The sequence below is a fragment of the Cynara cardunculus genome (assembly GCF_001531365.2).
Source record: "Cynara cardunculus var. scolymus isolate 2C chromosome LG 3, CcrdV1, whole genome shotgun sequence".
NCBI lineage: Eukaryota > Viridiplantae > Streptophyta > Magnoliopsida > Asterales > Asteraceae > Cynara > Cynara cardunculus.
In genome coordinates, this window is record NC_037530.1 from 639,827 (window position 1) to 667,654 (window position 27,828).

The 27,828-nt window shown below is 36.1% G+C and overlaps 2 protein-coding genes across 6 annotated transcripts; both read right to left on the reverse strand.

Moving 5' to 3' along the window:
- Window positions 1–1,136: 1,136 nt before the first annotated feature.
- Window positions 1,137–13,479, reverse strand: LOC112509282. 5 transcript variants are annotated; one of them, XM_025114155.1, is made up of 14 exons: window positions 10,187–13,047; window positions 9,223–9,305; window positions 8,921–9,135; window positions 8,552–8,740; window positions 8,118–8,422; window positions 7,843–7,928; window positions 7,267–7,763; window positions 6,653–7,153; window positions 5,953–6,534; window positions 5,755–5,866; window positions 5,396–5,626; window positions 5,169–5,293; window positions 3,169–3,341; window positions 1,137–2,122 (listed from the first exon to the last, which is right to left on the reverse strand). In XM_025114155.1, exons 3-14 carry the CDS (start codon window positions 8,976–8,978, stop codon window positions 1,391–1,393), a joined length of 3,591 nt encoding a protein of 1,196 aa, XP_024969923.1. In that variant the 5' UTR covers window positions 8,979–9,135; window positions 9,223–9,305; window positions 10,187–13,047; the 3' UTR covers window positions 1,137–1,390. The 5 variants fall into 5 exon arrangements, with proteins under 5 accessions (XP_024969923.1, XP_024969921.1, XP_024969922.1 ...); XM_025114153.1 differs by lacking the exon at window positions 10,187–13,047 and adding an exon at window positions 13,054–13,479 and having other exon boundaries at window positions 5,953–6,528; window positions 8,552–9,135; XM_025114154.1 differs by lacking the exon at window positions 10,187–13,047 and adding an exon at window positions 13,054–13,479 and having other exon boundaries at window positions 5,770–5,866; window positions 8,552–9,135.
- A 1,867-nt stretch (window positions 13,480–15,346) lies between these two features.
- Window positions 15,347–27,742, reverse strand: LOC112508876 (GPCR-type G protein 1). The gene is made up of 13 exons (XM_025113691.1): window positions 27,393–27,742; window positions 26,427–26,527; window positions 25,488–25,595; window positions 24,310–24,430; window positions 22,798–22,927; window positions 21,480–21,558; window positions 20,593–20,681; window positions 19,534–19,626; window positions 17,903–17,929; window positions 17,707–17,793; window positions 16,735–16,806; window positions 16,058–16,188; window positions 15,347–15,691 (listed from the first exon to the last, which is right to left on the reverse strand). Exons 1-13 carry the CDS (start codon window positions 27,605–27,607, stop codon window positions 15,538–15,540), a joined length of 1,407 nt encoding a protein of 468 aa, XP_024969459.1. The 5' UTR covers window positions 27,608–27,742; the 3' UTR covers window positions 15,347–15,537.
- Window positions 27,743–27,828: the final 86 nt, after the last annotated feature.

Here is a 27,828-nt window from a genome sequence, read left to right on the forward strand (position 1 = left end):
ATTATCGATTCTCTATCGAGTTCGCCTTCAAAGACATCAATGTAGAGGAGTATTTGTTGGTTCACTTAGTGGTTTGACACTAGTATGGGTTAGGATCGAACAAGGACGTGTCTTATATGAGGTGGTGTTATTTTTATGCGCACATTCACATGTCATTTTACGGCTCATACATTATTCTCGTTCAAACCACTTATATTTCATACCCTTCATCACTCACATACTATTCATACAAGCTGGAGGGTGAATAGAAAGTTTCTCCCAACCCCTGTACTGAGTGGTGGAGCCAAAAATTTTATCTATGGAGTGTCTAGAAAAAAGGTAAGAAAATTCACAATTTTAACGTTGAGAAAACCCTTTTTAACTATATATGTTTTTTAATTAAATACTTGTCCTAAAATAAGTTGTAAAAAGAAGTTAGAAAAGCATGAAATTATATCTGTATTTATACAAATAAATACAAGATGTGTAGATAACCACATAAATAAGAAAAAGCCTTTGAAAATACATGAAATTTATCATAAACAATATTGTACATTCAATAAGGTATCGTGTTCACTTTAAAACTTTCAAAAAAACTTGACATTTATAAAGAAAAAAAAATCGATATGAATAAACAAAGTTTCAAGTGGGTAATGAGTTAAGGTGTGCAGAAAGTCTTTTGATTTAATTTAAACCGACGATCCAATTAGAACTGACCGACCATAATCGGATATCCAATTGTTATTGGATCAGATTGGATCCAAAATTTCAACATCCAAATCGGATCGGTCGGTTCTTGGATGGCAGTCCAACTTCCAGTAAAACCGAACCAATCCAATCCAATGATCATCCCAACTAATATCCAATAGATATATATAATTATTAACATTTTACGATATTGTTTTTTAGTTGATATTTATATACATTGTTTTTTAATAACTTCATAAAACATGTGAATAATTGGTCAAAATGGTGGATTAATTAGTTGAGTATTAGATCAGAAGATTGAAGGAATCCAATCCGATCCAATGGAAAACCAACAGTAACAACCAATGGATGATCGGATGTGTTTTTTTTTTATCATCATATGTTTTTTGTTTTTGAAAATAAAACCCATTTTTAAAATTTAAAAATGATTTTAAAAAGCAACTCATTTTTGCAAATAACTCCAAAGACATTGATTCATAAGATGGATCAACTACAACATATAATCTTTAAAAACACCCCTCAAATCTACCATTTTTTTAAGCTTCTGCCTCTGCTAAAAGATGAAATTGAACATGTAAGTAACACCACAATACCAAAACAAGCAACTATAACATACCTTCTTCAGCATGGCCATGAAAACCATTATTCACAATCCCTGTATTAAATCTATATATATATATATATATATAATATATCATCATCCCTACTTATCTCTAAACAGAAGCATCGAAGAAGAATTCCGTTTATCTTCTTCATCCTTGTTTCCTCCTGAAAACGAAAGAGACAGCGATAGAGAAGACAACACATCCTCCTCTTCTTCCTTTTTCGTCATCAGTCTCTGCTCCGACCCTCCAACTAAGCCCGACGATGATGATGGTATCTCCTCGTCATCCATCTCCGCTCCTAAAGCAAGATTCAGATTTGGTGTCCTCACTCTCACCGGAAAAGATGGACCTATGAACGGAATAAGACTCCCTGAATCCTTCACCTCACATCTTGGATCTACCGGAAAGAAGTACCTTTCACCATTACTATTCTCCTTCGTTCCACAATCTATATTCAAACTAATCTGCCCATATAAATCATCGCGCTTTTGCTTCTTGCTAACATTTGCATCATGCCACATGTTTATCGGATTTGTGTCATCATCTTCTGTAAGGTCAACAAACGCACGCTTTCTGGGTTCAACTTGCAGACGGTTTAGCTCCTCAGTTGGAACTTCTGTCAAAATTGGTTTTTGATCGATTTCAGGACTTCTGTTGACAGTATCTTGGCTGTCATTCTTGGTCACCACTGATATATTTCCATCTGTGACGGGTTTGAGAGAAACAATCTCACCACTGCTGACTGGAACTACATTAACAATATCAATTGCCCTTTCTAGTGAAGAGGTTGGCAACTTCAAATTGCCCATGGACTCAGAATCAACGTGTTCCTGTAGATAAAAGAGGTTCCATCAATGGGATATAATTTATCTTGAAATAAGAGTTTGGTAAAATGAACATGATAAGAGAACTGAAGCCAAAACATAGAGCATATTCAGAACGTAAACAAAGAGTTAAACGTGAAACATTCGCATTTAGTGGCTGTTTGACAAATTTTATGATTAAACTTTGTCTGGATTAAGCGGTGAATGTAAAATAACTGCTTAATAAGTGTTCTAAATAGAACTGAATGACCAAAAACAATACCAATTTACCCTCTGATTACCAATTTATACATTAGTAATATTAGTTTTAGTTTATAAGTTATTTAACTTTATTTTGTCTAGATAAATATATTACATTAAAGACAAATTTTGAAGTAAAAAATTAAAAACCCTAATTACCATTTGACACTCTCTACTCCTGCAAATAACAAAAACCAAACAATAACCATTGCAATCTACTATGATTTGGGACAAGAAGGATTTCAATTTCTGTATGCAATCGACAAAGAGGAAGATTTCAAGGTTTTTTTGGACTTCGATATGGGAGTAAACTCGTCGAAAGATTCCAGGTTTCTATTTAACGACGAGGGTGAACTCGGGAAAAGAGAGATGACGGGGGGTACACTGGTATTTGGGACATTGAGGGTTTACTGGAGACAAGGAACGGTTTTTTTACAAGAGATAAGAGCTTAGAGAGGATAGAATAGTTTTTTTTTTCCAGTGAGAGTAGCTAAATTCGATTGCAATGCTTGGATGGATCATAGGGTATATTTTTTATTATCAGACACATATTACTGAAATCAGTCAGAGCCCCTGTCTAGGAACCCATTTAGAGGTTTTTTAAAACAAAGCCTTAGTCCCACAATAAAATAGTCTACCTCCTACTGATTCTTTATCTTATTACAACTGATGCTCAATATAAGTTGTGAATAATTAGCCTTGTAATATGCAAAAGATGATATCTATAAAAGCACCTTCTCATGTACCATGATGCTAGCTTTATCGTATTTAGATCTAATACCCTACTTACATGTTAAAGAAAAGAATAATACCTTATCTATAGATCCAAGTGAACACACATCCTCAACCGATGACATTTTATCAGTTGAGATGGAGGAAGCGACTTGGGGAATACAATTTTTTTCAGGATCATCAGGAACTTGATGCAACGAATTCTTCTTCTTTCCTCTGAGCACACCCCAAAGGAAGAACAACATATTCCAACCTGTAAATAAGGGATATTAAATCTTAGATCACACTTTCAAGGTGCTATTCAGCATAATTCATTAACCTTGAAAATTAACAAATTTAAGCTAATCCAATTGGAAACACATTATGAATGCATGCATAAGAGTATGGTCGCTCCTCTATTATCAGAAGGTAATAGTCTTTAAGTTCTAACCATGTAAAATGCTTTTGCTCCCTTGCTAGAGCAAAGCTGCTTCTTAGTCCTAATATGTACAATAGACAGAGATCAGCACAGCTCAAAGGTGCAAAGATACAGGTAAAGGAGATCCTGGGTACTGGTGACATTTCACTTGTCAGCTTTTATGGGGGGTAACAATGGCAATTTGATTAATGCTGTGTTCTCAAATTTGAAGAGAAAAGGAAAGGAAAAGAAGAGAATTCTTTTTATTTGTGTTCTTGAAAGGTAAGGAAAAGGAAGGAAAGGAAAAAGTCATGTTCTTAAACATGAGAGAAAGGAAAGGAAAGACGTAATTTTTCCAAATATACCCTTTAAAAATTTATCCTTTATAATGAAAAATTGTGTAGTTTTGTAATTTCATAATTTATTTAAAGGGTTCTAATTTCTTTCCTTTTCTTCTCTTTCCTCCCACATTTGGGAGGAAATTTGGAAGGAAACTTATCATTATTTTCCTTCCCTTTCCTTTCCTTTCTCCCCTAAAAAAGTTTCAAGAACACGAGATTTTTTAACTTTCCTCCCGTTTCCCTCCCTTTCTTTTCCTTTCCTTCATAAAAAAGGTTTCGAGAACACAGCATAAGAGAGATGCCTATTTGAAGATGGCACCGGACATACACTTCATCATTAAGATACTTCCTGTGAACATTATACTGCAAACCTTGGTTTACAGTAAGTAAGGTGCATTTGACATGGCTAAAACCGCGAGAAAATTATGATTACGTATAGAGAGGCTAGACCTGTCAGTATCACTGTATTAGACAGCATAATATGCAGCATGTACCAACAAGTCAAAAATTAAGAACCTTGAACATGCTTAAGGGTTAAAGTTTGTATTATACAAGAACGTTAGGTTTAAACCACTAACGCCCTTTACGATTGCTAAGAATCTTTCAACAAACTCAAGAAGTAAAAGAGTCGGTGGGTCACACAAAAGCCGCCTCCTCCTCCAAGCCTGTTAAGATTTTGTTTGCGAAACATGTCCAATTTTTTTCAACAGTACTTGTGGATTCTGTTAGGGGATTTGGCACCTCAGTTATTTGTAAATAGCAGTTCAGTTTCAATTTTATCTTCATAACTTCCAGCACGGGTTCTTTCCTACCATTTTCTGTTTCAATGTATATAATGTGTGTACAGGGTTCTCCCTTTGGCAACCCAATTTCACATTTATGTATGTATACTAGTTACAACAGAGACTTACATATGTAAACATGCATGGCATATCATGCACTAACACATGCATGGTTCTATATACCCTTTTATATGACCATACTAACTCACTTCTAGAAGTTCACATTTTAAAGATGCGAACTCACTGCTGTAGCATTGGTTACAGCAATCGTCAGCTAGAATTTGTGTTTGCATGAAGTCTTACACTCATGCTTCTTTTACATATTCTTTTTCATTGTACATAATGTGTACAGGGTTTCCCTTTGGCAATCCATTCCACACTTATGTATGTACAGTATTTACAACAAAGACTTGCATATGTAAATATGCATGGTTCTAAATACGACATAGACACCTCCATCTATGTGTATGTGTGTATGTATGCATGTTTATATCTGTGAATGTATGCATGTAAAATAATGTATATCTGTGCAAAAGTATTTCTTCAAAAGGTGTCCTTACGATGGGATTTCTCTGGAAGCTGATTCGATGGGAATATCAGGAGTTCAACCCCATTGATACTTCCGATAAGAGCTAAATCACCCCTAATCATATCATCCAACAAAACTTGGTAGCTCTTCTCATAGCTGTGTCATAGTAAAGAGGAAGGTCATTTAGCATAATTCATAAAGAAGAGGGGACGAGTTGGATGATAAAAGAAACAAATGAAGGATAGGAGTGATAGTTACCTCTCAACATCTTTAGCAAAAAAATAGAGTGCAATATTGTCCTCCTTCGCACCATTATTTTCAAATTGTGCTGGCCAAGCACTAATGCGAGATACACCATTTAGAAGAATTTTGTGGGGAAGGTTGTTTACAGCTTCAAAGACTCTAGGTGATGCAGAAGTTGACAAATGTGCTTGTAACCCATCCCAAAATTCAGCTGTTTTACCACTTCTACTGATCTCAAAACTTCCTCTGCATGTAAGATGCAAAGGATAAGTAGAGGACAACATTCTCAAGAATCTAAAATACTTTCTATAACAATGTCTACTGAGTCCCTAAAAAAAAGGAAGACAGAGATGGAAAAAGGAAGTATTAAATACAAGAAGAAACCATACTGCCAGATATATTCATGATCAGGAATTGCCGGAACCTTCGAAAGAGATGACAATGCTACAGCATCATAGCTAGATAGTTCACTTGTGAAATGTTTTCCTTCAAAAAAGAACCAACAAACAACAATCATCAAATATGGAAGTGATACTCACCAGGAGGTATCATAGATTGCTTAAAATTGTTACCATTTGAGTGTTTACAATGGTCGGGATTAGAACTCCGTGAAACTTGTCCCTGCCGGTCAGTTAGCACCTCAGCAGAAGTCAAATTCCCCGCATTCCTTGAATGTGGTACACGATCAACAAACGCTACTTCATTATTCATGCTTGAGACAGATGGTTCATCAGATTGATCAGAAACTTTATTCTTTCTATATATTCCGGGTTTTTTAAGCAATGCTGCTTCAATTGCGGCCTTTAACTTGTTATCTCTGTTTTTCACCTCTTTTGAACTTCTCGTAGCTGATGCATTAAGACCCAATGGCGCAGGTCTATCAGCTGTGTGAAGTTGTGCAGAATTAGCAACATGTTTATGGTTCAGGCCAGAAACAGCAGGCATGCCAGGGATTAAACCCGGTCCAAGGTGACTAGGAGTAGTAGTTTCCTTGATTCCATCGGCAAGACTTGATGATTCCCTAGATATAGCCAGTTTTGATGAATTGTCATCCTTCAACACAACAGACTTTTGTTCAATAGAACTGATAATTCCACTAGATGTTGCAGTTCCAACCCCTGGGGGGGAGGATGGCAGCTGCTTGTTTACTGGACCTAATACAGATGATCATGAAAATACATGAAGCGGCATAGAAATATTGTGCAAGCAACAAATCCCAGAAAAAAATTTACATAACTTGCAATGTCATGTTGAAAGGAAGAAAGATCATACCCAAAGAAACAGGAACTTCTGCACCCGTGACAGAACGATTGGTTGATTTTAATCCCGCCATCATCTTATTATCGCCCTTCAAAGGCTTTACTTCAGAATTACATGCTGAAGAAACTGGAGTAGCTTCACCACGAGATACTAGTAATTTATCCACTTTTGGAGACAAAGCAGCAGAACTGGAAGTACTCAAATTACCCACTGATGGTAATTTAACTGAATTATTCCTTTCAAAAATCCTTTCCTTTTTGGTTTTTAGACCTTTAAGATCCTGAACACGAGATGATTTTGGAGATAACATCTTAACTTTAGAACCGCTTGCACCTAAACGCCCCAAGTTCGTAGATCTAAATGAGACAGATTTTCCCATCTCTCTAGCTACTACTGTATCATGAGAAGCACGTTCTTTGGTCGATTTCTGCCTTTGAAGAACAATCTCATCTACAAGTTTAGTTTTAGACCTTGCATTTGGGATATTGAATGAATTGGACTTGGTGAAAGAGCCTGAAATACATACAGGTGTGTCAACTACAGTATTTGATATTCATACGAGACAAGCACATACAAACTTCTGAAGAAACAAAAGTGGTAATGAATTATGAGTGTAAGAGTATCACCTCTCAAAGATTGTAACCGGGGACGTGTAGCAGGGGAACGAGCAGCCTCTGGAGCCTCATTACCAAAGAGAGAATCAGAAGAGAACTGGTGGCTGGACTTTATTTTCCCACGGTCTACATCCTTGGTTGAACTATCAGTAAGTGCATGTAGCTTGCTTGGACTAGATGTCCTTGGTGATCCTGTAATCATCTCAAGAGCCTGTTTTTTGACAGCTGAAGAAGAGTCTGATTCTTCTGCACGCCTTTTGCTAGAAGCTTTCATAACTGAATGATCTTTACCAGTCCTAGGTTCTTCAACAGACGAACCTTTTGTGTCTGGCTTGATAAAAGTAGAAGCAGGCTCTGTATCTGCTTGACCAGAAAATTGATCTTTTTCAGCTCCAGTCTCTGTACCATTCTTCTGTCGGGTTGTGTTTTTATTTTCCTCATCCAATTTGCATTCTTCACATAACCAATCACCTTCAGGAATTTCATCTATCATTTCTTTCATGCAATAGCTGACAACAAAAGAAGTAAACAAATCAAATATCTCATGTAATAAATAAAAAAAGCTCCACCAGGAAGCAATAGCCTTACGTGTGTTCAGCACCATCAATGCACCTACAACATATAGCAAGTAAATCCTCCCGCCCTGCATCTCCACATATATCACAAACTTTAACCTGTTTCCAGCAAATGAGAACACTCAGCAACAGCATAAAATTAGTGAAGCTACAAAGCAGAGAGTACAAAATGATAAAGACCATAGCAAACAACATTCCAGGAAGCAAAAGAAACAACAGGTCAAGAGTTAGTTAAAAAACATGTACGTAAACATTTAGCACCGACAAAAAGATGAGGTTAATACTCACATCATGCTCCACAAAATCTGATTCGTCGCTGTCGTCCGCATGATGGCTTTGCGAAGACGTTTCCTTTGCATTTACTGTAGCAGGGACATTTGAAACCTTCTCTTCTTCTAAACCTTGTTTTGGAGGTTTTAAAGAGTCTTCAGGCAGATTATCATCACTGTTAGTTTCCACTTCTTTCTTTTGGCACCTGGTCACTATTTCCTTCTCATTGACTACATTGACCTTACTATTCTCGTATTCATCAGAGCTGTGTGAAGATTTTTCTACATCACAACCCATACGGTAGCCAGCACGGGCAGGCAATTCTGCATGGATAACAGTGCAAGATTCTATCAAGTTATTTGACATTAAAATAGCAACTAAAAGTTTAACACAATATGCATCAGAGAATGTACTTCCAAGATTTTGTAATTGAGCACCATTATCAGCATTACCTAAAGAAAGATTGTTTATTAAGCCCGAGTGGTGGGAAGAAAGCTCAGACAACGGGTTACCGAGACCAACCCTCCTAATAGGATCATCAAAAATTTTGCTCTGCCTGCTGGAATGGTACTGACTTCCTTCAACATCTTTGAAATCCATAGACGCTGAAGCAATTTGTAATGGAACAACTTTTTCACAACCTTGTGCAAGTAAACTGTCAGTAGAAGTAGAAGGCACTGTATTCTGAATAACAGAACTAGATAACAAGTTGGGTTCACCATGACAATCTAAACTGCTAGGATCCAATAACTTATTCATATGACTAGTCTTATTACTATGACAGTTTGGTAAAGAGTGATGTTCTACCCTGAAATCCTCACCAGGTAATAACTTTGTATAAACTTCCACAGCTTCAGATTCACCAAGCGTACTCCTCATATTAATTGTAGTTTCAGCTTTTTCAGAGGAAGTATCATAACTTACACTCACACCCTCCAAGTTGCTCGTTTTGCTAGTTGTATGCTGTTTGTTTTCACAATTTCTGTTCTTAACAGCGGTTGTAACATCATCAACTGAGTTGGTTAACGTATTTTCTCTGTAAAGTTTATCAGAAAACTCATCAGCTTTTTCCATTTGATCTCGCTTAACATGCAAAAAAGGATGAGCAAGGAGCAGCACACACGTCACACTTCCCAAGCTCTGCTTTCAAATTAAGCTTTTGATTACTGAAAGGCCTCCTAACTCCTTTATCAACTTGAAAAACACCTACACAGACATCAGAAACATCAACAAACAAGAATTATCATGCTATTGTCTCTAAAATAACTATAAATAAACCAAATAGCAAATAGAGGACTTGTATTAATTTTTAAATAGATTTCCTTATGTTATGATCCATTTGAAATGCAGAAATCAAGTTACAAATCAGACCATGTATTGTGTTATTTCAAGTTTCAGTGCCTCATGCTAGATAGGCCATGCATTGCAATTAGAACAGACACATGTTTTCTTTGTCCTTTAGAGGTTGATGACTTGATGGATTTAATTTGACGAACAAATTTATCTGCCTTGGTCATATTCACCACAAGTTGAAGAGTCCGTCTTAAAGAATAGCAACAAAACTGCTATGCTACACGAAGTACAGAAAATGTGGATGTTGCGATGGATGTTTGGCTACACAAGGATGCATGGGATTACAAATGAGGACATGCAAGAGAGGAATATGTTAACACTGATAGCATAGAAATTGAGAAAACAACAATTGAGAAGAATTGTCCAGCCATCTAGAGTATACACCTACAGATACATGCACAAGAGGATAATTGTACCCAAAGGCATGAAGAGATGTAGGGGGAGACCACATTAACATGACAGGAAGAATGAAAATTGGATTTGAGTAGAGCTACTACCAAAGTACCTGGCCTTGATGCAATTGTTGTTGCAAACTACAAACATATTGTCATTTAAAGACAAACAAACCCTATTTATAGAACTGCATTTCCCCAAGTATGTCAGAGTATGAACACAATAATTAAGCTAGTTATATAACATGGTAAAAGTGAATATTACAATAAAGAACTATAGAAAAATGTGCAAATTGGCTATAAGATTCAAGCATAGATATAGTTGTTTGAGTTGTGACACACCTCACTCCTGACACCCATAACCTCAACCGTTGTGCAATATGGCAAGTGGGGCGTCAGTCTTACCTAATACCGAAATAAATAACTTGCAAAAGCATAATAAAGCATCATTGCATATGCATTACATTCATAATATTCACTACAAATCCTCAAGGAATTACAAGTTTACAACCTTGTGACTAATACATAAGAATTTTAAAATCTATATCCACTACCGCTTTTCAGTAAAGGTTCCTGCCTCAAAACCTGGGTGGGGGAAATGTAAGAAGTGAGCAACAATGCTCAGTAACTATCCACAAAAGATAGGAATATTTTTATGCAAGAATGCCTTGAAAATATCAATACCAAAAGATAATCATTAACACAACGGAATAGCCAATAGGAGGATGTGTCATAAGATATTAGTGTTGAAACAGCACTACATGGTTCATACTTCATACACATGCATGTAGAAGGGTCAGATCAACTTGTCATCTCCAAAGGCTTCACACCATACCCTTATAGGCACGTCATTTGTCAAAGTATACCAAATTACCAATAATTCTCTATCATTGCCATGTAGGCCAACCAATCATATACTTTCTCATCTCCTTACCTCATGTATGAATCAAATATAGGTGATATAACGATTGTTCATTATGCATAAGAAATTGGTAACTCAATGTTATCATGAACACTATTGAACCACATAGACACTCATGCAAGAATTTACAGAGTAATCAATAACAAAATGACACGTATTCAAACAGTCCAGCCAAATGAAATAAACAATAGGCTCAATGGAAGTGGACAGAAACGGAATTGTGCTTCTTATCTTATGATAAGCTTCTTATATAGGTCCTTGTAGCAACATAAAACCAACTTTATCTCTTGACCTTAAGAACCTTCATCACCAATGGTTCATTGATTTGTGCTTAGAGTTTCAAATAACAAGTGAGCTCTTCTTGCTAGAACCTGAACTTGCTCCTCTCTCCCTCTTGCTTTGAGTTCTCAACTTCTCATATTTTCAGGCTGATACTACAAAGAAAAGAGAAGCGATGCCATACCCCTCCACTAAGACCTATGTATTCTCTTTGGGGTTTCTAGCCTATATCCTAGTTCTAAAACCCAACATTGTTGTCTTTTCCTAACCTTCAGACTGCATCCCTTCCCTTTTGGTGTAATTTTGTTTGACTTTAAGCATTCTTTGTACTCACTTCTTGGCCACGCATTATCTATTGACTAGTAGCCTTGGAAATGACAGTTTTACCAGGTTTTTGCAGCTTCAGCAGCCCTGCACACAACTGACAGACTGGATCAAACACAACAGTTGTCTTCTTTTATTTTCATTCTTTCTTGCTAACAATTTTTTTGCAGTACTTATTTCTTCCCCCTCCTTGCTCCTTATGACATGTTGATTTCCAATCGTTTTGTTTTCCTATCGCAGCTATATCATGACAGATTATCAACCCAGTAGCACTTGTAGCAGCACTCTACCTTGTTAGAGCATTTGACTTTCATCTTTATCATTTTGGTTGGTTTGACTTCTAGCTTTGGCACATAACATAATCTCTCCTGGCAGTCTGGCACATTGAATCAATTTATGGATTCTGTCCACATATAGCTCAGGTCTCTTTTTCTTTCTAGTTTTCTTATATTGGTTGGTTTGATTTTTAGCTTTGACATACACACATAATATGCACTCTCTTTTAGCTTACCCGACTGGTGAACCAGCAACTCTGATTTTCAGTTTGTAATAGTCTTCTTTCATTTTCTTGCCAAAAGGCATCATAGGTAACTTTTTTCTCCCTTTTAGGTTTCCTCTTTTAGCTGCATGATTTTCAGTCTCGGAATTACTCATATGCATGCATACACAGATAGACTTTGTTTCTCCAACTATTTACACAATTAATCAATTGCCCAACCCTTACATAAACACTTGTGATTAACATAATTAGCTAACTAGTCTTAATGGAATGGTCACTATACATGTATCAATGTAAAGAAGTATACATTGTCCTTGAAAAAAATCAGCCTTGACCACATTTAGATTTTGGCCAATTATTTAGGAAACAAATGTTCAACTGAGCAAAAGAGGAGCCCTACAAGGCTACAACCCACTGAAATCTTCATAAGGACGTATTTGCCACATAAACACACTCTAAGTGAACAGGGGGCTTTAAGTAGAAAGAACTGCATGTCTTTATCCTGTTGTCTCACGATATTGGTTTGATTATAGTGGTCTAAAACATTCATTAGTCCTTGCATCCAGAAACTCCAGGTCAATACTGGGTGACCTAGAAAGCAAACCAAAAGAACATAGTCTTGTATACTTCCACATTGAATACAGATAGGCACTTTTGGACCCTTCCTTATTTTAGAACAATATGGTTGAACCTTTGCTGGTTTGTGCATTGTAGGCATCAAATTAACCAAAAGTCTTATTAGAGAACAAGGGTAAGTTAGATAAGGAGTTGAAAACTATAGCAATAAGAGCATAATTTTATGCAACAGCAAGCTAAGAACATAAAATCAGTATAATCATTTGTCAGCCTGCTCTAACTAGTTTGGGATAAAGGTTTTTGTTGGTCTAATTGTCTGCGTATCTGGATCCATATAAACACTTAAAACTCTTCAGGAAGAAGGTAAACCCCATCCACCAAAATCGGCAGCATGAAGTAATGAATATCAACATGAAAATTGAAAACATAATATTTCCTCAATTACGTCAATTAGATTACGAATATCAATGAAGAACACCGAACCTATAAAGGAAAGAGAAATAGGGAACCATGTACCAACTAGTGCCATAAAGAAGTGAAAACGGATCAATAATAACCCTAGAAGTAATAACATACATGAAATTAAGCAAGAGGGATGAAGGAACGTGCCTCGAGAAAGCGAATAATCTCAGTCCCATTATAAACCTCTTTAAAGAATCGCTCCTTCTTGGGTTTCACCATCAGCGGACGATCGATCAAACGTGAACCCGTTTCTAAACATTCAAGATATCAATTTATCCGCAAAGTTTATGCAACAAATCAAGAACCCCAGGATGTATATCCCTCTTTCCTTATCTAACACACACACACACACGCACGCACGCACACAGCGTCTTTGATATCTGGTGGGGAGGCGGAAGAGGAGAGGAGAGGAGAGGAGAGGGTGTAAAAGAGTCAAAAACGAACCAATTGAAGTGCAAGAAAATGGTTAAGGTCTTGGCTGGCTATGGAGATTTACAAGAAACTAATAACAAAGAGGATTTCTCCAGATATACGAAGGAAGATAAAGCAATAAATCTAGGGTTTTTTGTTCTAAAAATTATATATGATGAATCTAGGGCTAGGGCACCAAATCAACACTCAACAATCAACATTGGAGTGCAATTTAACCTTCCAAAACAATAATATTATAACATTCCCAATATTTCAATAATTAAATGTAATAATATCTGATACCATATTATTTAATTATTACAGTTATCTCATAAATTCTTATTATCTAAAAAAATAACAGTATAAAAACAGGTTACACGTTTATCATTGTTGGAAACAAACCGATAGCATTAATGAGCATCTAGAGGGCATAAAACGTTCATACAACGAGAAATATACTAAAACACCACATAGGGGTCCATATATACAGTTTAAAGGAGGTGGAACCGAAGAAGTTAATTTTTTTGGGAAAATATGTAAAGAATCTTTAACTGTTGGATTAGATTTTCCAGGGATAAGCTAAAACGGGGTCCTGCATGAATAATCAGATGAAAAAATCGTTATCGAAGTAAGCCAAACGTTAAGAGTGCATGTTGCGGGATCCAATTGTCCTTCTCGATTTGGAAATCGTAAAGTTTAGAAGGTGATTGATGATGGGTCACTTTCATAATCTTGAAAAGTAATTGATTAGAAGGTGATTTACATCGACGATTGTTGAAAAATGACGTTTGGATGTTAAACGGAACCTCTGGACTTCGACATCATTAATGACGATCTAAGGTCAAAAGTAACGCATTTATCAAAATGTTAATTTGTGTGTGTGTGTATATATATATATTTGGTTTTTATACTTCTAATAGGATCTTAGGGCATCACATGTAACAGGATCTTGTAACCATTCATCTAGACGGTATGCACATGTGAATACAAGTAATCGAAGTTGTTTGTTGGTTTTTATGTACGTGTGCATGATATGCATACATGCAAACCAGACAAATTGCTTATGAATTACTTGTATGCACATGTTAATAAACATGTTAAAATACGAGATAAGTATTGAGTTATACTAATATGCAAAATACTGCATAAAACTGCTTACCGAACGGATAATCTATTACTCTTTCAAAATAAAACGAATCATGAATTAGGATCGAGGGTTTGAGTTCACAGACTTCTAGTTTTATGTATGTGTACATATAGATTGGTTGGAGCGATTTTTCGATTCAGTCATTCAACGACCAAGCATTAAAGCCCTAACTGAGTCACCTAAGCATCATCCGAGTTAGCTCGGCATTACAAGTGCAAGTGGGTGCAGTTGGACCATTTACTCTGTCGTAAGATTTTTCCACGTGTCACTTTAACGAGAAATTTCCCTTCGCCATAAGTAAGCCACGATTTATTGCAATTTTTTTTCACTGAACGTAATTGTCAAATCATAATATTACCAAACCGAGGCTCTTTAGTTACCATCCATAATTACTTCCGTAACACAATCGGAAACCGAAAACCTACTTGAGAACCACGAACTCGAGACTCAAAACGAATTGTAAGATGCCATTTTTCAATCGAAACAACAACATAAATACCATTGGTCAATGGCAGGCTACCATATTTTCAAAAAGTGACCGTTTCGGTCCCTTGGGCCGGACCGGCTCAAAAAATAGCCCGTTGGAGGCCCAATTTAAATAAACTATTGGGTTAACCCATCCTACCGGTCCCTAACTAGTCTAGTTCAACCCTTAACCGATTATAATATTGGGCCGATTTCGTTCAACTTGGATGGTCTTGTTAACCGTTTAACGTAGAGATTTGAACAAATCATTTAGGTATATATTTTTAAATAAAATTTCAATTCAGTTCACGACCTCCTGAAACGTTGTATACCTAAATACCTCAAATTTTTAGCCCCATACGATATCGGCTCGGGTTATGACGGGTAATCGTAACGTTACCGAGACAAACAACCAATGATTGGATCATGGTAATATAATCTAAGCTACACAAATAAGCTCTCAACATCTATCAATCATGGTGCAAAAAACCATAAGAGCATCTATGATTTGTATATTTTCTTTTCTTTAGGCATAGATGGTATCTTCCGGCCCGTTGGCCGTCTGTCGTATTATAAACTACAACACTTATATCGGCTTACAATATGAATCAATCGATCGGGTGTTTCTCAGCTTGACGAGACGTGTAATGTGCAGACAGCAAAAGTAGAGACAAGAAAGCACTCGCCACAAAAATTGCATCGAACCACCGATGGTAGAAATCAAACTGAATGTCTCCGCCCAATACGTCTGTAATGATTATTCTGCAAAAACAACAAAACTTATACGCTTATTACAATATCGTACCCGTTTATTTCAAGGAAACCATCATAATCACATGTGGGTGGGAAAAAGAAAATCCCTTGGGAAGCATCTACAAATGCTGAGCTGACAAATGGGGTATAAGAATCCTACGGTAGGACGGAGGGATGTGCATCTTTTCCTTACTTTTTCTATGTTTCAATGTGTTTATTTAAGGTCTCTCCTGTGGGGGCAGAGAACAGCACTGCCTCTGGGGGGAAATCTTAATTTCGAGTGAGATATACTAAGTTTGGTTTGGGATTATATAGTTCAAACTTGATTTGTTTTAATCAGATAAAGCTAGGAATTTTATCGAATAATGAGCATACCTGTACTCGTTTGCCAGGCTTTTTCTAATCAAAAGAATAGAAGATACAAAGTACATCCCCATGATTTCAGATAAGAAAAGCACAACATTGCTCGAAGATCCACTACCAACATGAGAAACCGCAAAGAAGAACTGCATATAGAAAAATGAAGCAATTTATTATGCATGTTGTCATGAAGATCATAATACTACTACTTATTTTATGGCTCCCTCACTAAAGGCCTGTTTGTTAGCAGCTTAATGAGCTTAATGGGACTCAAAACATATTCGGTCAGTTATACATGACTGTTTGGTAGTGACTTAATGATATAGAAAGTGGCTTATTTAGTAAGTTTCTAGGGGGAGTAGCTTAATGCAGAAAGCCAAGTTTTTTTTTTTCCAAATCTGTCCCTCTCGATTAAAAAAACACGCTCATTCCATCTATAAAAAAACCCTCCCAAAACAAAATTCTTCCAATCTATATAGACAGATAATCCACAGACAGTTTTATCCATACAGGATTAATGAAAAACCAACCAAACAACCCCTAAGTTTGGGCAAACAAAATGTTTTTTATATTTCTTAGAATCCAGCATTGCGGTAACAAATTGCTTCATGATGTTGATCAATCAAAAAGAGCCCATTCTATGATACAAACTGAAAGATAATTTGATGGCAACACTGAGGAAATAGGATTACCTTCATCAGATTATTCAAGAACCCACGAACAGATATCACGACCAGCATTCCGATGAATAAGAGGGATATATACTGTTTAATAGCAAGAAGAGAGGAAAGACAATGTCATGGAACATATAGATCTAAGCCATGGGTATATTCTTAATCATGAACAAAGAATTGTTTACTAAAAGACAGCACAAGTGAAGATCCAACGACCAAAGATTACAATGTTGATAATAAACACTACTTCCTTCCTCGGATAAAGTAAAGGTAATAATGATAGAACTACATATCATTCAGTAATCGTTACATTCTTGGAGTAAACTCAAATTCGTGTTATCAAATTATGAAAATAGTCATAGTTGTTCCTTTACACGGACCGGGACTGGATAGAACTGGATGGGCAAGAGTGTGGTAGGCGGGTGAAAGAATTGTGAAAGGTTTTAGGGTTTTAATTTCACATGGGTAGTTTAGTAATTTACCAATATTGTCCCATCTCCCAGATTATGATTCCACCTACTTTGTTGGGACAAAAAACTTAATTTTTGTCCCATTTAGTCCCGTCAGGTCCCAAACTAATGTTGTGCCACACGTGGGACAACAAGTTTTTGTTCTGTCCGGTCCCACGTACCAAACACACCCTTACATTCCCATAATACAAAGCTAAAAAAATTCAGATGTCGCCAGCCCTTTCCTCCCCTTTCTTTCCATGCATACAACAAACCGAAAATGTGCACATTATATCACCAACTCACTTGCACGTCTAGACACCACGTTTCAAAAGCTCAGTGTTTCAAGAAAGGGGAATAAAATCATAATCTCAACAAGACCAAGTATTGTGGGTAGGAAAGTTTGGCCCAAAGTTGTGAGCAACAAAAACATTGACCTCAAAGTCATTCCTCATTTATCATTATGGTTCATCATTTGATACGTTCACAGAAATATGTAAAATTAACTTGATGAGCTTATAGACACAAGCAGTAAAAGAACCTGAGACAACAATGCTGCATCAATGCCTATGTCGAAAAACTGCAAGAATATGCTGATTGTCCTGGTCACAGGATCAACTGAACCAGCCTGTGAAAGAGAACAAAATTAGAATGTCAATAGCACAAGAGGATGAATGAATTCTGGTGATATTTATACAAGCATTTGTTAAAAGAATTAATAGGATAAAGATGTGCACCTCCTTGAAGACAACGCTTTGCAAAGACTGCAAAAGACAATTGAAACAATCAGATGATGTAAAGATTATACTTCATGGAGAAAAAAAGTGTTCAAGATCCAATAGTAGTGAAACCATACACAAATTGCAATGACTAAAAGGTATACATCTATATATTCAAAAAGATAAAATTAACTTGGGATGATATACAATGTGGAATTACCAAAATTCCTTCTCAGTCTAAAACACGGTGATATTCCCTTTCAAGAGAGTGCATATTTATGATACACTTCAAGCCAAAAGCAAAATATATAGTGGTAAATATACAGCAATTCTGGTTTAGTCTGGAGTACTATGTGGTGTTAGTTTATGCTACCATGCATCTGCATTCCAACATCTTCTTTGAGAATTGGAGATAACAAGGCCAAGTTTATTGTACATGAATTCTTCAAGAGGAATATGTTTCAACATTTGGGGGATTGGGGTCCATGTCACAAAATAAGAAAGAAATTGATGAGAATTAGCTATAGGAGAATGGTGTTAGTTTGTTGCATTATACAGTTGAAGGGTAAGTCCTACAAGTCACAGTGAGACTTGTCACACAGGATGAGAACATCCAAAAGGTTGGGGATTCACGAATAAATTGATGAGAGAATGGAGAAAGCATTGCTTCGATGGTTTTGGTCATCTCAACTAATGGATGCACTGGTGAAGAGGTCTGGCTCCTGCTAAGCCAAAGGCTAGTGACCGACTGGAATGACTTGAAAAAAATGATCTAACATTGCAAAATACATCAAACATAAAGATTACACATGATCTTAGTTGCTCCATGTTTATAGTTCATTATATGAACTATATTCGGGTTTATTTTGTATATTCTATCCCCATTTGAGCCTTGAATGTTATTTAGACGCTAAAATTGTTGGAGATGTATGGAATTGAGTATCCTTGCCCATTGGTGGTGTTATATTGTAAATCCATTTATATTGTGGGTTACGGACTTACTTTGATCCTTATGCTGTGAACAGAAGATTGATGGAAGCATTATATCTTGTGCATTGCATTATGACAACTATTTGAGTAATATGTTAGGTTTTGAGTCGGGAAGGGTGTGCGATTAGGAGTTTTGTAACCATGGAGTTAAGAAAAAGAGAAACAAACACGTCACACCTTGGTGCTTTGTGGACAGCAGCAACATTGCAACTGCAGCAAAAAGGGTTTGTTGTTCTTGCTGCATAGAAACTTCCACAGTCTAGAAGTTGCTTGGAAGGGGAAAGGAATTGTTTTATGACAAATGCATTAACTAGCATCGCTGGGTTCCAGCGAGAATGAGAGTTATGGTGAGAAGGGTAAGAAGGGATCTCCACCCTTGGATCAATCCTAATTGAAGAGTTCCACTAGATTAACACTAATGAGAAGCACCGGATCAGTTCCCTTCTAAAGCGCAATTCATGGGTTGATTTGAGATTAAAAGTGATCAAGGGTCCGAATCCCTTCTTACACTTCTCACCTTAACTCCTATTCTCACACGATCCTTCGTCTAACTAGCATTGCATGCAAAAATAAAATAAAACGTAAGCAATAGCAGTGGACCTAATGACAGACATAAAGAAGATCCAAACAAGTGTTGAAGTGTGGGCAACAATTGATACCTTTATCATTTTATACACACAATATACTGAACATGCATAGCCGAGTAGGTTCTGCAGGTGACCCTTCCAGGTTCGAGAATATGCAGCAGCTTCCTGATATTGTTGCCAAATAAAATTTAGGCTTTAAGAAAAGAACCCAAAAAGTTAAGAAGAGAAAAAAATTAAGGTGAATATGGATTGCAAGATGTCAATATAAGGGAACTATGACAATGTACATAGGACGATAATTTGGTATCACTAAATAATCTCTTGGCAATTGATCATGCAAATGAAAATGAGTTCAAGTCCGACTGCACAACTTGTTTATTAATGGGAGAGATTTAATAACACTTGGGTATATTACATATTGTATAGTCATTTCCTCCCACACCACATCGAGGAGCAATGTTATGTAGCAGCCTATATACATCCCAAGGGAGGTACTTCGACTTAGGGCCTGTTTGTTAGCAGGTTAATGAGCTTCATGGGACTCACGACTTATTTGGTCAGCTATACATGATTGTTTGGTAGCGGCTTAATGAAAAGTGGCTTATTCATAAAGCTTCTAGGGCGAGCTTTATGCAAAAAGCCAAGTTTTTTCCCAAACATGTCCCTCCCAATTAAAAAAAACACGCTCCTTCCATCTATGAAAAAACCCTCCTAAACAAAAACCTTCTCAATCTATATAGACAGATTAATCCACACAGACAGCTTCATCCATACAGGACTTGATGAAAAACCAACCAAACGGCCCCTTAGTGAGGCAATGAAGACAAGCATTGTCTATGTGGATAAGACGTTTGATGTGTTCTTGTTTTTAAAAACAGGGATACTTATTCAATCTTAGGACCGGTATGACTGCTTATAAATTGCAAGAAAACAGTGACCTTTGACTATCCTATGGTGATAGTCCTGATCATTTAAAAAAACTATACACCAGTCAAATATGTTAACAAGTGATCAAGAACTGAAGATAAGCATTGCCAGCAAGGGGGAAAGTAGATCTATATTCTAATGCTTCTTTTGATGGGTGTGGCATGGATATAAACTTGGATGAAAAGAACAGAAAGCAAGATAAACCTTAGCTTGCCGAAGTTCATAGATTTCCAAGAAAAGCTGTTTTGAGAGCTCTTCTAAAGCTTGTACCTCTGATTCCATGCCTCTAATATCTTCAAGGAGAGACAAGAACAAAAACTGGGGTGAAGGATAAAAATAAAGAGCTTACTGGGAGAAAGTAAAACGAAATTACCAAGAAGCAAAATATAAATTGGTCAAAATTTACAATCAAATCACTGAAAATCCATACTCACAATTTCATGAAAAGAACTCTGAGTAAGTTAACTTTACATGATAAAAGCAGAAAATCTCACACAACCTATAATCCAAATTGACCTACAAACAACTCCCTTCTGAATATACAATGGTTCATTTACCTATCTTATGCGCCACAAGTTCCAATATCCACCATTTAGTGTATGTATTCTAAATGTGAAATCCAAGTATTTCAATCCTGTAATAAATTCATAACCCACCCCCACCCCCCCAAAAAAAAGTTATATACGTAAGTCTTTTGTAAGTAATTGCACTTTATCTATGGCAAAAGTCTTTGTCATATTCTATACGGTTATATTCATTCCAAGTTGCCATTTCCATCTAATCATATTTATTTAGGTCAAGGAATCCACTGTAAAATCATAATCAGCAGTAGAAATTGTCAACCGCTATGGAGAGAGAGTCCATGTAATAAGAGAACTCCGAAAAGAGAACAGCACAATATCATAGGACTTGCTTAGGATGTTACACAACAGAATATCTGAAAATGAGTTTGAACTACCAACCTTTCTGTCATTAGCATTAAATTGGATATCAAGGTTTTCTGGAGGCCCATTCCAAATAAAAAAACATTCATCTTATTGTTTTACATTTTAAGAGGGGTTGTATTATTGAGGATGGAATTCAACTCTAACCTTGTTCCTTTTGGTCATCTTGCACAGAACGCACAACTGTCCCGACAATCCGCTTGAAAAAGGACCCCGCCTTAAAAGTCTGCAACAAACAAGTGTCACTGAATACATCAGAATACCACTTAAAAAACAAAAGTTCCTAGACTTCACTGCTTATTGAGCAACTATATTGTACATGAACAGCATCTGCCGTTAACTAAAATGGATGCTCAATCTGCCCAAAAATGTTGTTTAGAGATTATCCAACTAAACTGCAATGCTTTCAGAATTCCAAACTTTACCCTTATAAATGGGTATATAGAAAGAATGTTAAAGATCAAACTTTAGTATGCTAAAGTTCAGTTCGAAGATGCACACAGAAAGATTCATCAGGAACCTCATAATATATACATTGGTAAACCAAATGTATACTTATGGACTCTTAAGCATGAAATTTTTTTGCACATGTCCTTTAATATGCTGATAACCACAAGCCCTATCACAATTACATCATGTCTCAAATCATATTATTTAACTGCATTCCATTTGGTTGGTTATGCACCACAGCATTTTCAACCAGTGGGCAGTTGCTGTCACAAATTTGTGGATGTTTAAGCACCATGCTTATGTTTTGGAGACCCTAGATGATATGGTAAATCGTAACTAGTTTCATCTAACAAAGAATGCACAAGGGTTGAGAAGTGGGGAAAGGGAAACAAGAAAGAAAGAGAACAAAAGCTATACAAGCTTTACAGTTTACTTTTTCAAAGTAAATTTGGGGGATTACATCATTACATTATTTATAGGACTGCAATGTCATGATTTGACGACACATTCATCACCAATTGGAGATGTCAAGTAAAAAACATTTGGAGCTTCTAAAGATAGTGGCATTGAGATGGTTGTCTTTTCGCCAATTAATTTTGGGGTGGGTCTGTTCATTGTTAAGGTTTGCATTCTTTGGCTATAGGCGTATTTCTTCTTCTGCCTCTTCCCTTTATACTATGTACTTATTGTTGCCAAGAAGATACACCAATGAGAGAATCTCTCACTATTTTATTAGTTTAACTTTTATGCTATGGCTGAGAACTTTCAGATATCGAAAGAAAGATGAGCATTTCAAGTTGAAACACGGTTTGTGTCATATAGCAGGAATCAATATTTGAGTTTGTGTCATATTTCAAGTTGAAACAGTAATGAGTAAACATATACCAACCAGCTAAATGTAATAAGGACATCAAGCAATATTTGAGTTTGAACTCAAAATACGATGTATATCATGCAAAAGTTTGTGCACAACAAATAATAGCTTTAAAGCATTGATATCACAAGATAGTCAAACCTCCTCTTGTCCTTGAACTCGCTCCATTTCCATTTGGCTAAGAATGATTTTCTTTTTCTTTCCAATACAAGTCTCAATTGACTGCATCAATTGTCTTTCCAAAGCTTTGATTTCTATTTCTTCGATTTCTCTACCAAAATAAAGTACATACAAATATCAGAGAGCTCAATGAGCAAATTAATCAATGATACAAAGAGAAATTGAACACAAGACCATTTACATTATGTTCCCACAGATGAAGATCTAGTAGCAGACTACTACAAGTGCATGCCAAAATCAATTTAGTTTTCCTTTTTTGATACAAGAAGCTGGTAGAGATTTAATAGTAGTTGGTGGGAAGTATCAAGAAGCCTTGGCCTTTTCTTCTAACAATGCTATCAAGAAATAACAAGATGTCTATATAACATCCAACCAGCATGTAAATGTAAAATAAAATAAAATACAAGCCAGCTACATACCTAAATAAGAAGAGCAAAATAAATAAGAAGAGCAAAACGTTGGTACACACAACTGCCTAAGCAGTCATCCCAAAAAAATCAAAAAAAGTCTATACATCAAGAAGTTGTACATGTTTACAGTTTACTTTTAACGGATTATTTTTAAGACCAATTGCATTAAGAAGTTATACCATGTGCATCAAATGCTTACCCTTTAGGGTTTCTTTTAAGCACTACTAATATGTAGTTTTTCATTACCAATTTATCATTAATCTTTTCGCCAATTTATCAGCATTTTTCAATCTAATCTGTAGTTTTTTTATCATCAATTTCAATTCAGTGCTAGAAATAAACCAAAAGGGCATGCATTTATGTACACGGTGCAAGCCTCTTATGCACAAAAGCTCTTATGTGCAAGGAACCTCTATGCAGACTTGCACACCTCCATCGACCCACAAAAAAAAGAAGCAACTATTTACCAAACAGAAACATAATTGTAAATAGAAATGTGAGGTATAAAATCAACTAAATTGATTTGGATTAGCTTACTTACGAAAAATGGCTGCAAGAATACTTGAAGGTAATACATATGAAAGCAGGCTTATCAAAACTTATTTCAATCCACACTAATATAGAATAACACATATATGTTCCTCATTGACCATATGTAATGAATAGACAGCACTTTGAAAAGTGCTAGCATTTAAGTTCAAAAAATAAGTGTAAAATGTATAGTGTGTGTGTGTATCAACATAAGTTTGTGGATGAGCCCCTGTGTGTTTTCATGTTCCTGGGTCTGAGGGTTTTTTAGCATAAAAGAGTTATCTACTATAGATAATCTGAGAAATAGATTTATATATTCAGCAATCTTTTTTGTTAGTCACGTTACCCAATTACGACAACTTTACATATTCAACTGAAGGTTATAAGGAAGCAGGTTCATGACCAATGATAATTGTTGAAAGATTCTCACTGCAGTTCTATGCAGAAGCTAAAGCTATCAAGTAGTCATTTCTCAACATTCTGTCTTTGTATTGGCATTGATTGGAATCGTATACTTTCATTGCCATCTTACCTTATGAAGAGAGATAAATAACTGTAAGGCAAATTCACAGCTCCAAAACCAGATAAGACAGCCATGACAGTCACACCGATTACTCCAATTCTACTGACGAGCTGTGGAATGGTGAAAAATCCTGAGTAGATGCATTACAATTAGAACATCTATATGTCAATAGGTAGTATCCCTAAAATGAAATGATAGGGAGGGAAAATCAAGAAAACAATAAGCATTTGGTTAACATGTGAAAAAACAACATAAATCGCATCACAGGGGTTCTATTAATACATTGTATAGAGGGTCCAGGCTTGAAGTTATACCAAAAATGGAATGGGACAGTCATTCGAAAATGAGAAAATAAGGGTGTCAAGACATCTATATTGCAGTGTCATAAATTTAAAGAAGCAGATTGGATGAAAATTGGCAGAAACATAACTTGAGATATGTAGAACAAGAACATATAAATTAAATTATAGTCCATTGGGCGGGCATAAGACTAAGGTAAATAAGTCATTTTGGAGTTCAGAGTTTCAAGATATTTAGAGTTTGGCAACATACAAACTGTCCACTATTGGTGCAAAATTGCACTGCATTGCATATAGCAGAAGAAATAAATAAAAGAACAGATAAGCTAGGATAAAGAGGTGAAGGGACAGGATCTCGCATTCCAGCAGTTGGCAGAGCACTAAAAGGTAACAGGTGATGCTAATACACAAACAAAAAGATAATCAAACTAATGGTTTAGCATATGATAAAATGGAGATTAGTTCATTTTCTTTGCACTTGAGAAGCGATATTCATTGGAATGCAAATCATACAAATAGCAGATCAGACTATGAAATGCAATAAACTACAAATTAACACATAGTAGTTTTCACTGGTGCAACACTTGGGTCTCTAGTAATTCAATATTCAGTTGCTTTATCAGAACAAAAGAATCAGTAGCCTTTAAAAGTAGCACATTCCAAAAATAGTTCCCAAAAATTTCAGGCGAGATTGATTTCAAGTTCATATAAGATTCAAGTCCTTACAGCCATAGAAGCTAGCAAAAATGCAGATTGCAAAACTACATTCCAGAACAAGCAGGCCAAAACCCATCACAATATATTGATATTATTTTCTACTAATGACTTGAACATGGAGGGAGGGATTCCACTTCCCCAGGCAAAAATGCAAGTGTCATAGATTTAAACCTTTATCAGGGGAAGGCATGGGAAAATGGATTCCTAAGCGCCAAAAAGCATACAGAAACGCAAACAGGAACAAAACAGCTCCAGTTGCAGCTCGTCGCCTCCTCACACCTGACATACAAAATTAAGATGTGGTGAATAGCACTCATAGATAATGAAGATAGGCTTGTTGCCTCCACGCATCTGAGAATAATGATTTACTGAATAGCACTTGCATGCAATAGAAACAGGCAGAGCATAGACAGAAGGGCAGATATGAGTGTCAAGAGAACAAGAAAGGATTGATTGTTGACAGTATTCCATTCACCGAAACTACATTAAGGTATGAATTTAGTTAACTTTTAACATCCATCACATTGCTTCATACCCCATGCTGCGTCCCTAGCTTCCAGTGAGATTGATTAGCATCAATTTTAATAGTCTTGAATAAATAAAAATATGTTACCAGTGATTTCGGAGGCAAGAATCCCAACGGGATTAAAATTAAAAATATAAAACTTTAGGTGATAATCCCAACACTATCTCTACCCATTGTTAAAATTTAGAAGTGGAAGGCTCATAAATTTATGACAGATGTAGTACAACTTCAGATAATCTCAACAGCAAGGAGAGTACCATGGTCAATAGCAAGAGTAACTATCAAATGTCAACATGCTCATGAAAAAATGTTTATAAATAAATACTAATCCTACATCCCATGAAAATTATAACTGATTCTACATGGGAAAATATGGGGACTATACTTGAAATGAATTTTGTCTTTCAAATTAAAGGGAACCTTGTTGTGGACCAAAAACAATAGAATTGACATTTGATACATAAAATCCAAAATAGAAATTTCTGCAATTTTCAGGGTATGAAGGAAGTAAATAAAAAATGATCATCAACCCCACGCAATTAAGAAATAACAGGAATATAAGTGCATTCTCATGTGTTACATACCATTATTGCAAAGCATCAAGTAACAGTGATAATAAGGCAACATGAAAACCAGTAATGTTATCAGGCAAAATAAATCCACCTTCCAGTTTATCCATCTCGCCCTGCACAGAATAGAACAATATCAGATTTGCTGTCAAATTGCCTATCAGACTTGGTCAATTACATAAGCACTGGAACATCCTTGGATGAGCATTAAACATACATGCATACAAAAGCATAACAGAAAATAACTCGAAACAAGAAGTTGACTATCTTAAATATCATCAACTACCCTACATAGCACTAAACTTTAAAAAGAGAAATCATGATCTGAAGGATCAAGCATGCAGGACAGCACTATATAGTCTAATAAACATTTGGAGCAAATCAATCATACCCATTACCTTGAAAAGGCATGTTGCCAAATTGCCTACCAAACTTGGTCAAACTAATCTAACATTAGTGAAATAGACTTTTAAGTTTGTATCATTCATATCTACGGTATTCATGAGATTTGAAAACCTTAGCCTCAATCTTTAAGCTATGTCCATGACTCCCTCCTCTTGATACAGTGTTCATACACAGATATACCTTTAGACTTTAAGTTTGTATCAAACATGTATTTTTTCCAAAATGAGTCCCCAAGTATTAACAAAAAAAGTTCCATCTTTCACAAACCAACATACATTATTCATTAATTTATGAATAAACATTTTCTTTTTGGATAGTTTTTGTAGAACTTCAGCAGTTATAAACCGACGTTATTCATCACAAATTAAATTGCATACATTCAATTTCAAATTTTAAGCTGTTTCCATCGTCCATCCACCACAAACTTTGGGGCTTCTTCCCTCTGGAATCCATATTGTTCATTGTTTCCATGAATAAAAACAAATACATCGACATAAACACTACAGAGGGGAAACACAACAGTGATAAAAACATGTAAACTGGAGACCAAAAGCAATAAGGGAAAGACAAACATACTCTTTAGATAGAATAGGTATGATCTCGAAAAGGACAAGCTGGAAGAGGTTGCAGGAGAAAGCGAAAACGACACTGAAGATGATCTGAACAAGTGCCCGTTTTTCTTCATACGCTTTGTAGAGTCTTCGGTTCAAGAACCAGAGACCCGCCCAACCAAGAAGTGACAGAGAACCAACCGCCACCACTCCCTCGTAAATCGCCCATCCCCAACCCATTCAGATCTGATTTCTTTACACTATATTATCGGAATAGGAGTCGGAATCGGAAATCTTTATCGTCGATCAATCATGCCGGTGACTGCTGCCTGCTATCTCAAAACACACACTCACCTCCTTTGCTCAAATGATTTCGTTGCAAACTTCCATCTGCTTTCCTTGCATATGCAGCTCAAGGCTTACGTGGCGATTTATTATTGGCTCCAAGAAAACAAAAATTT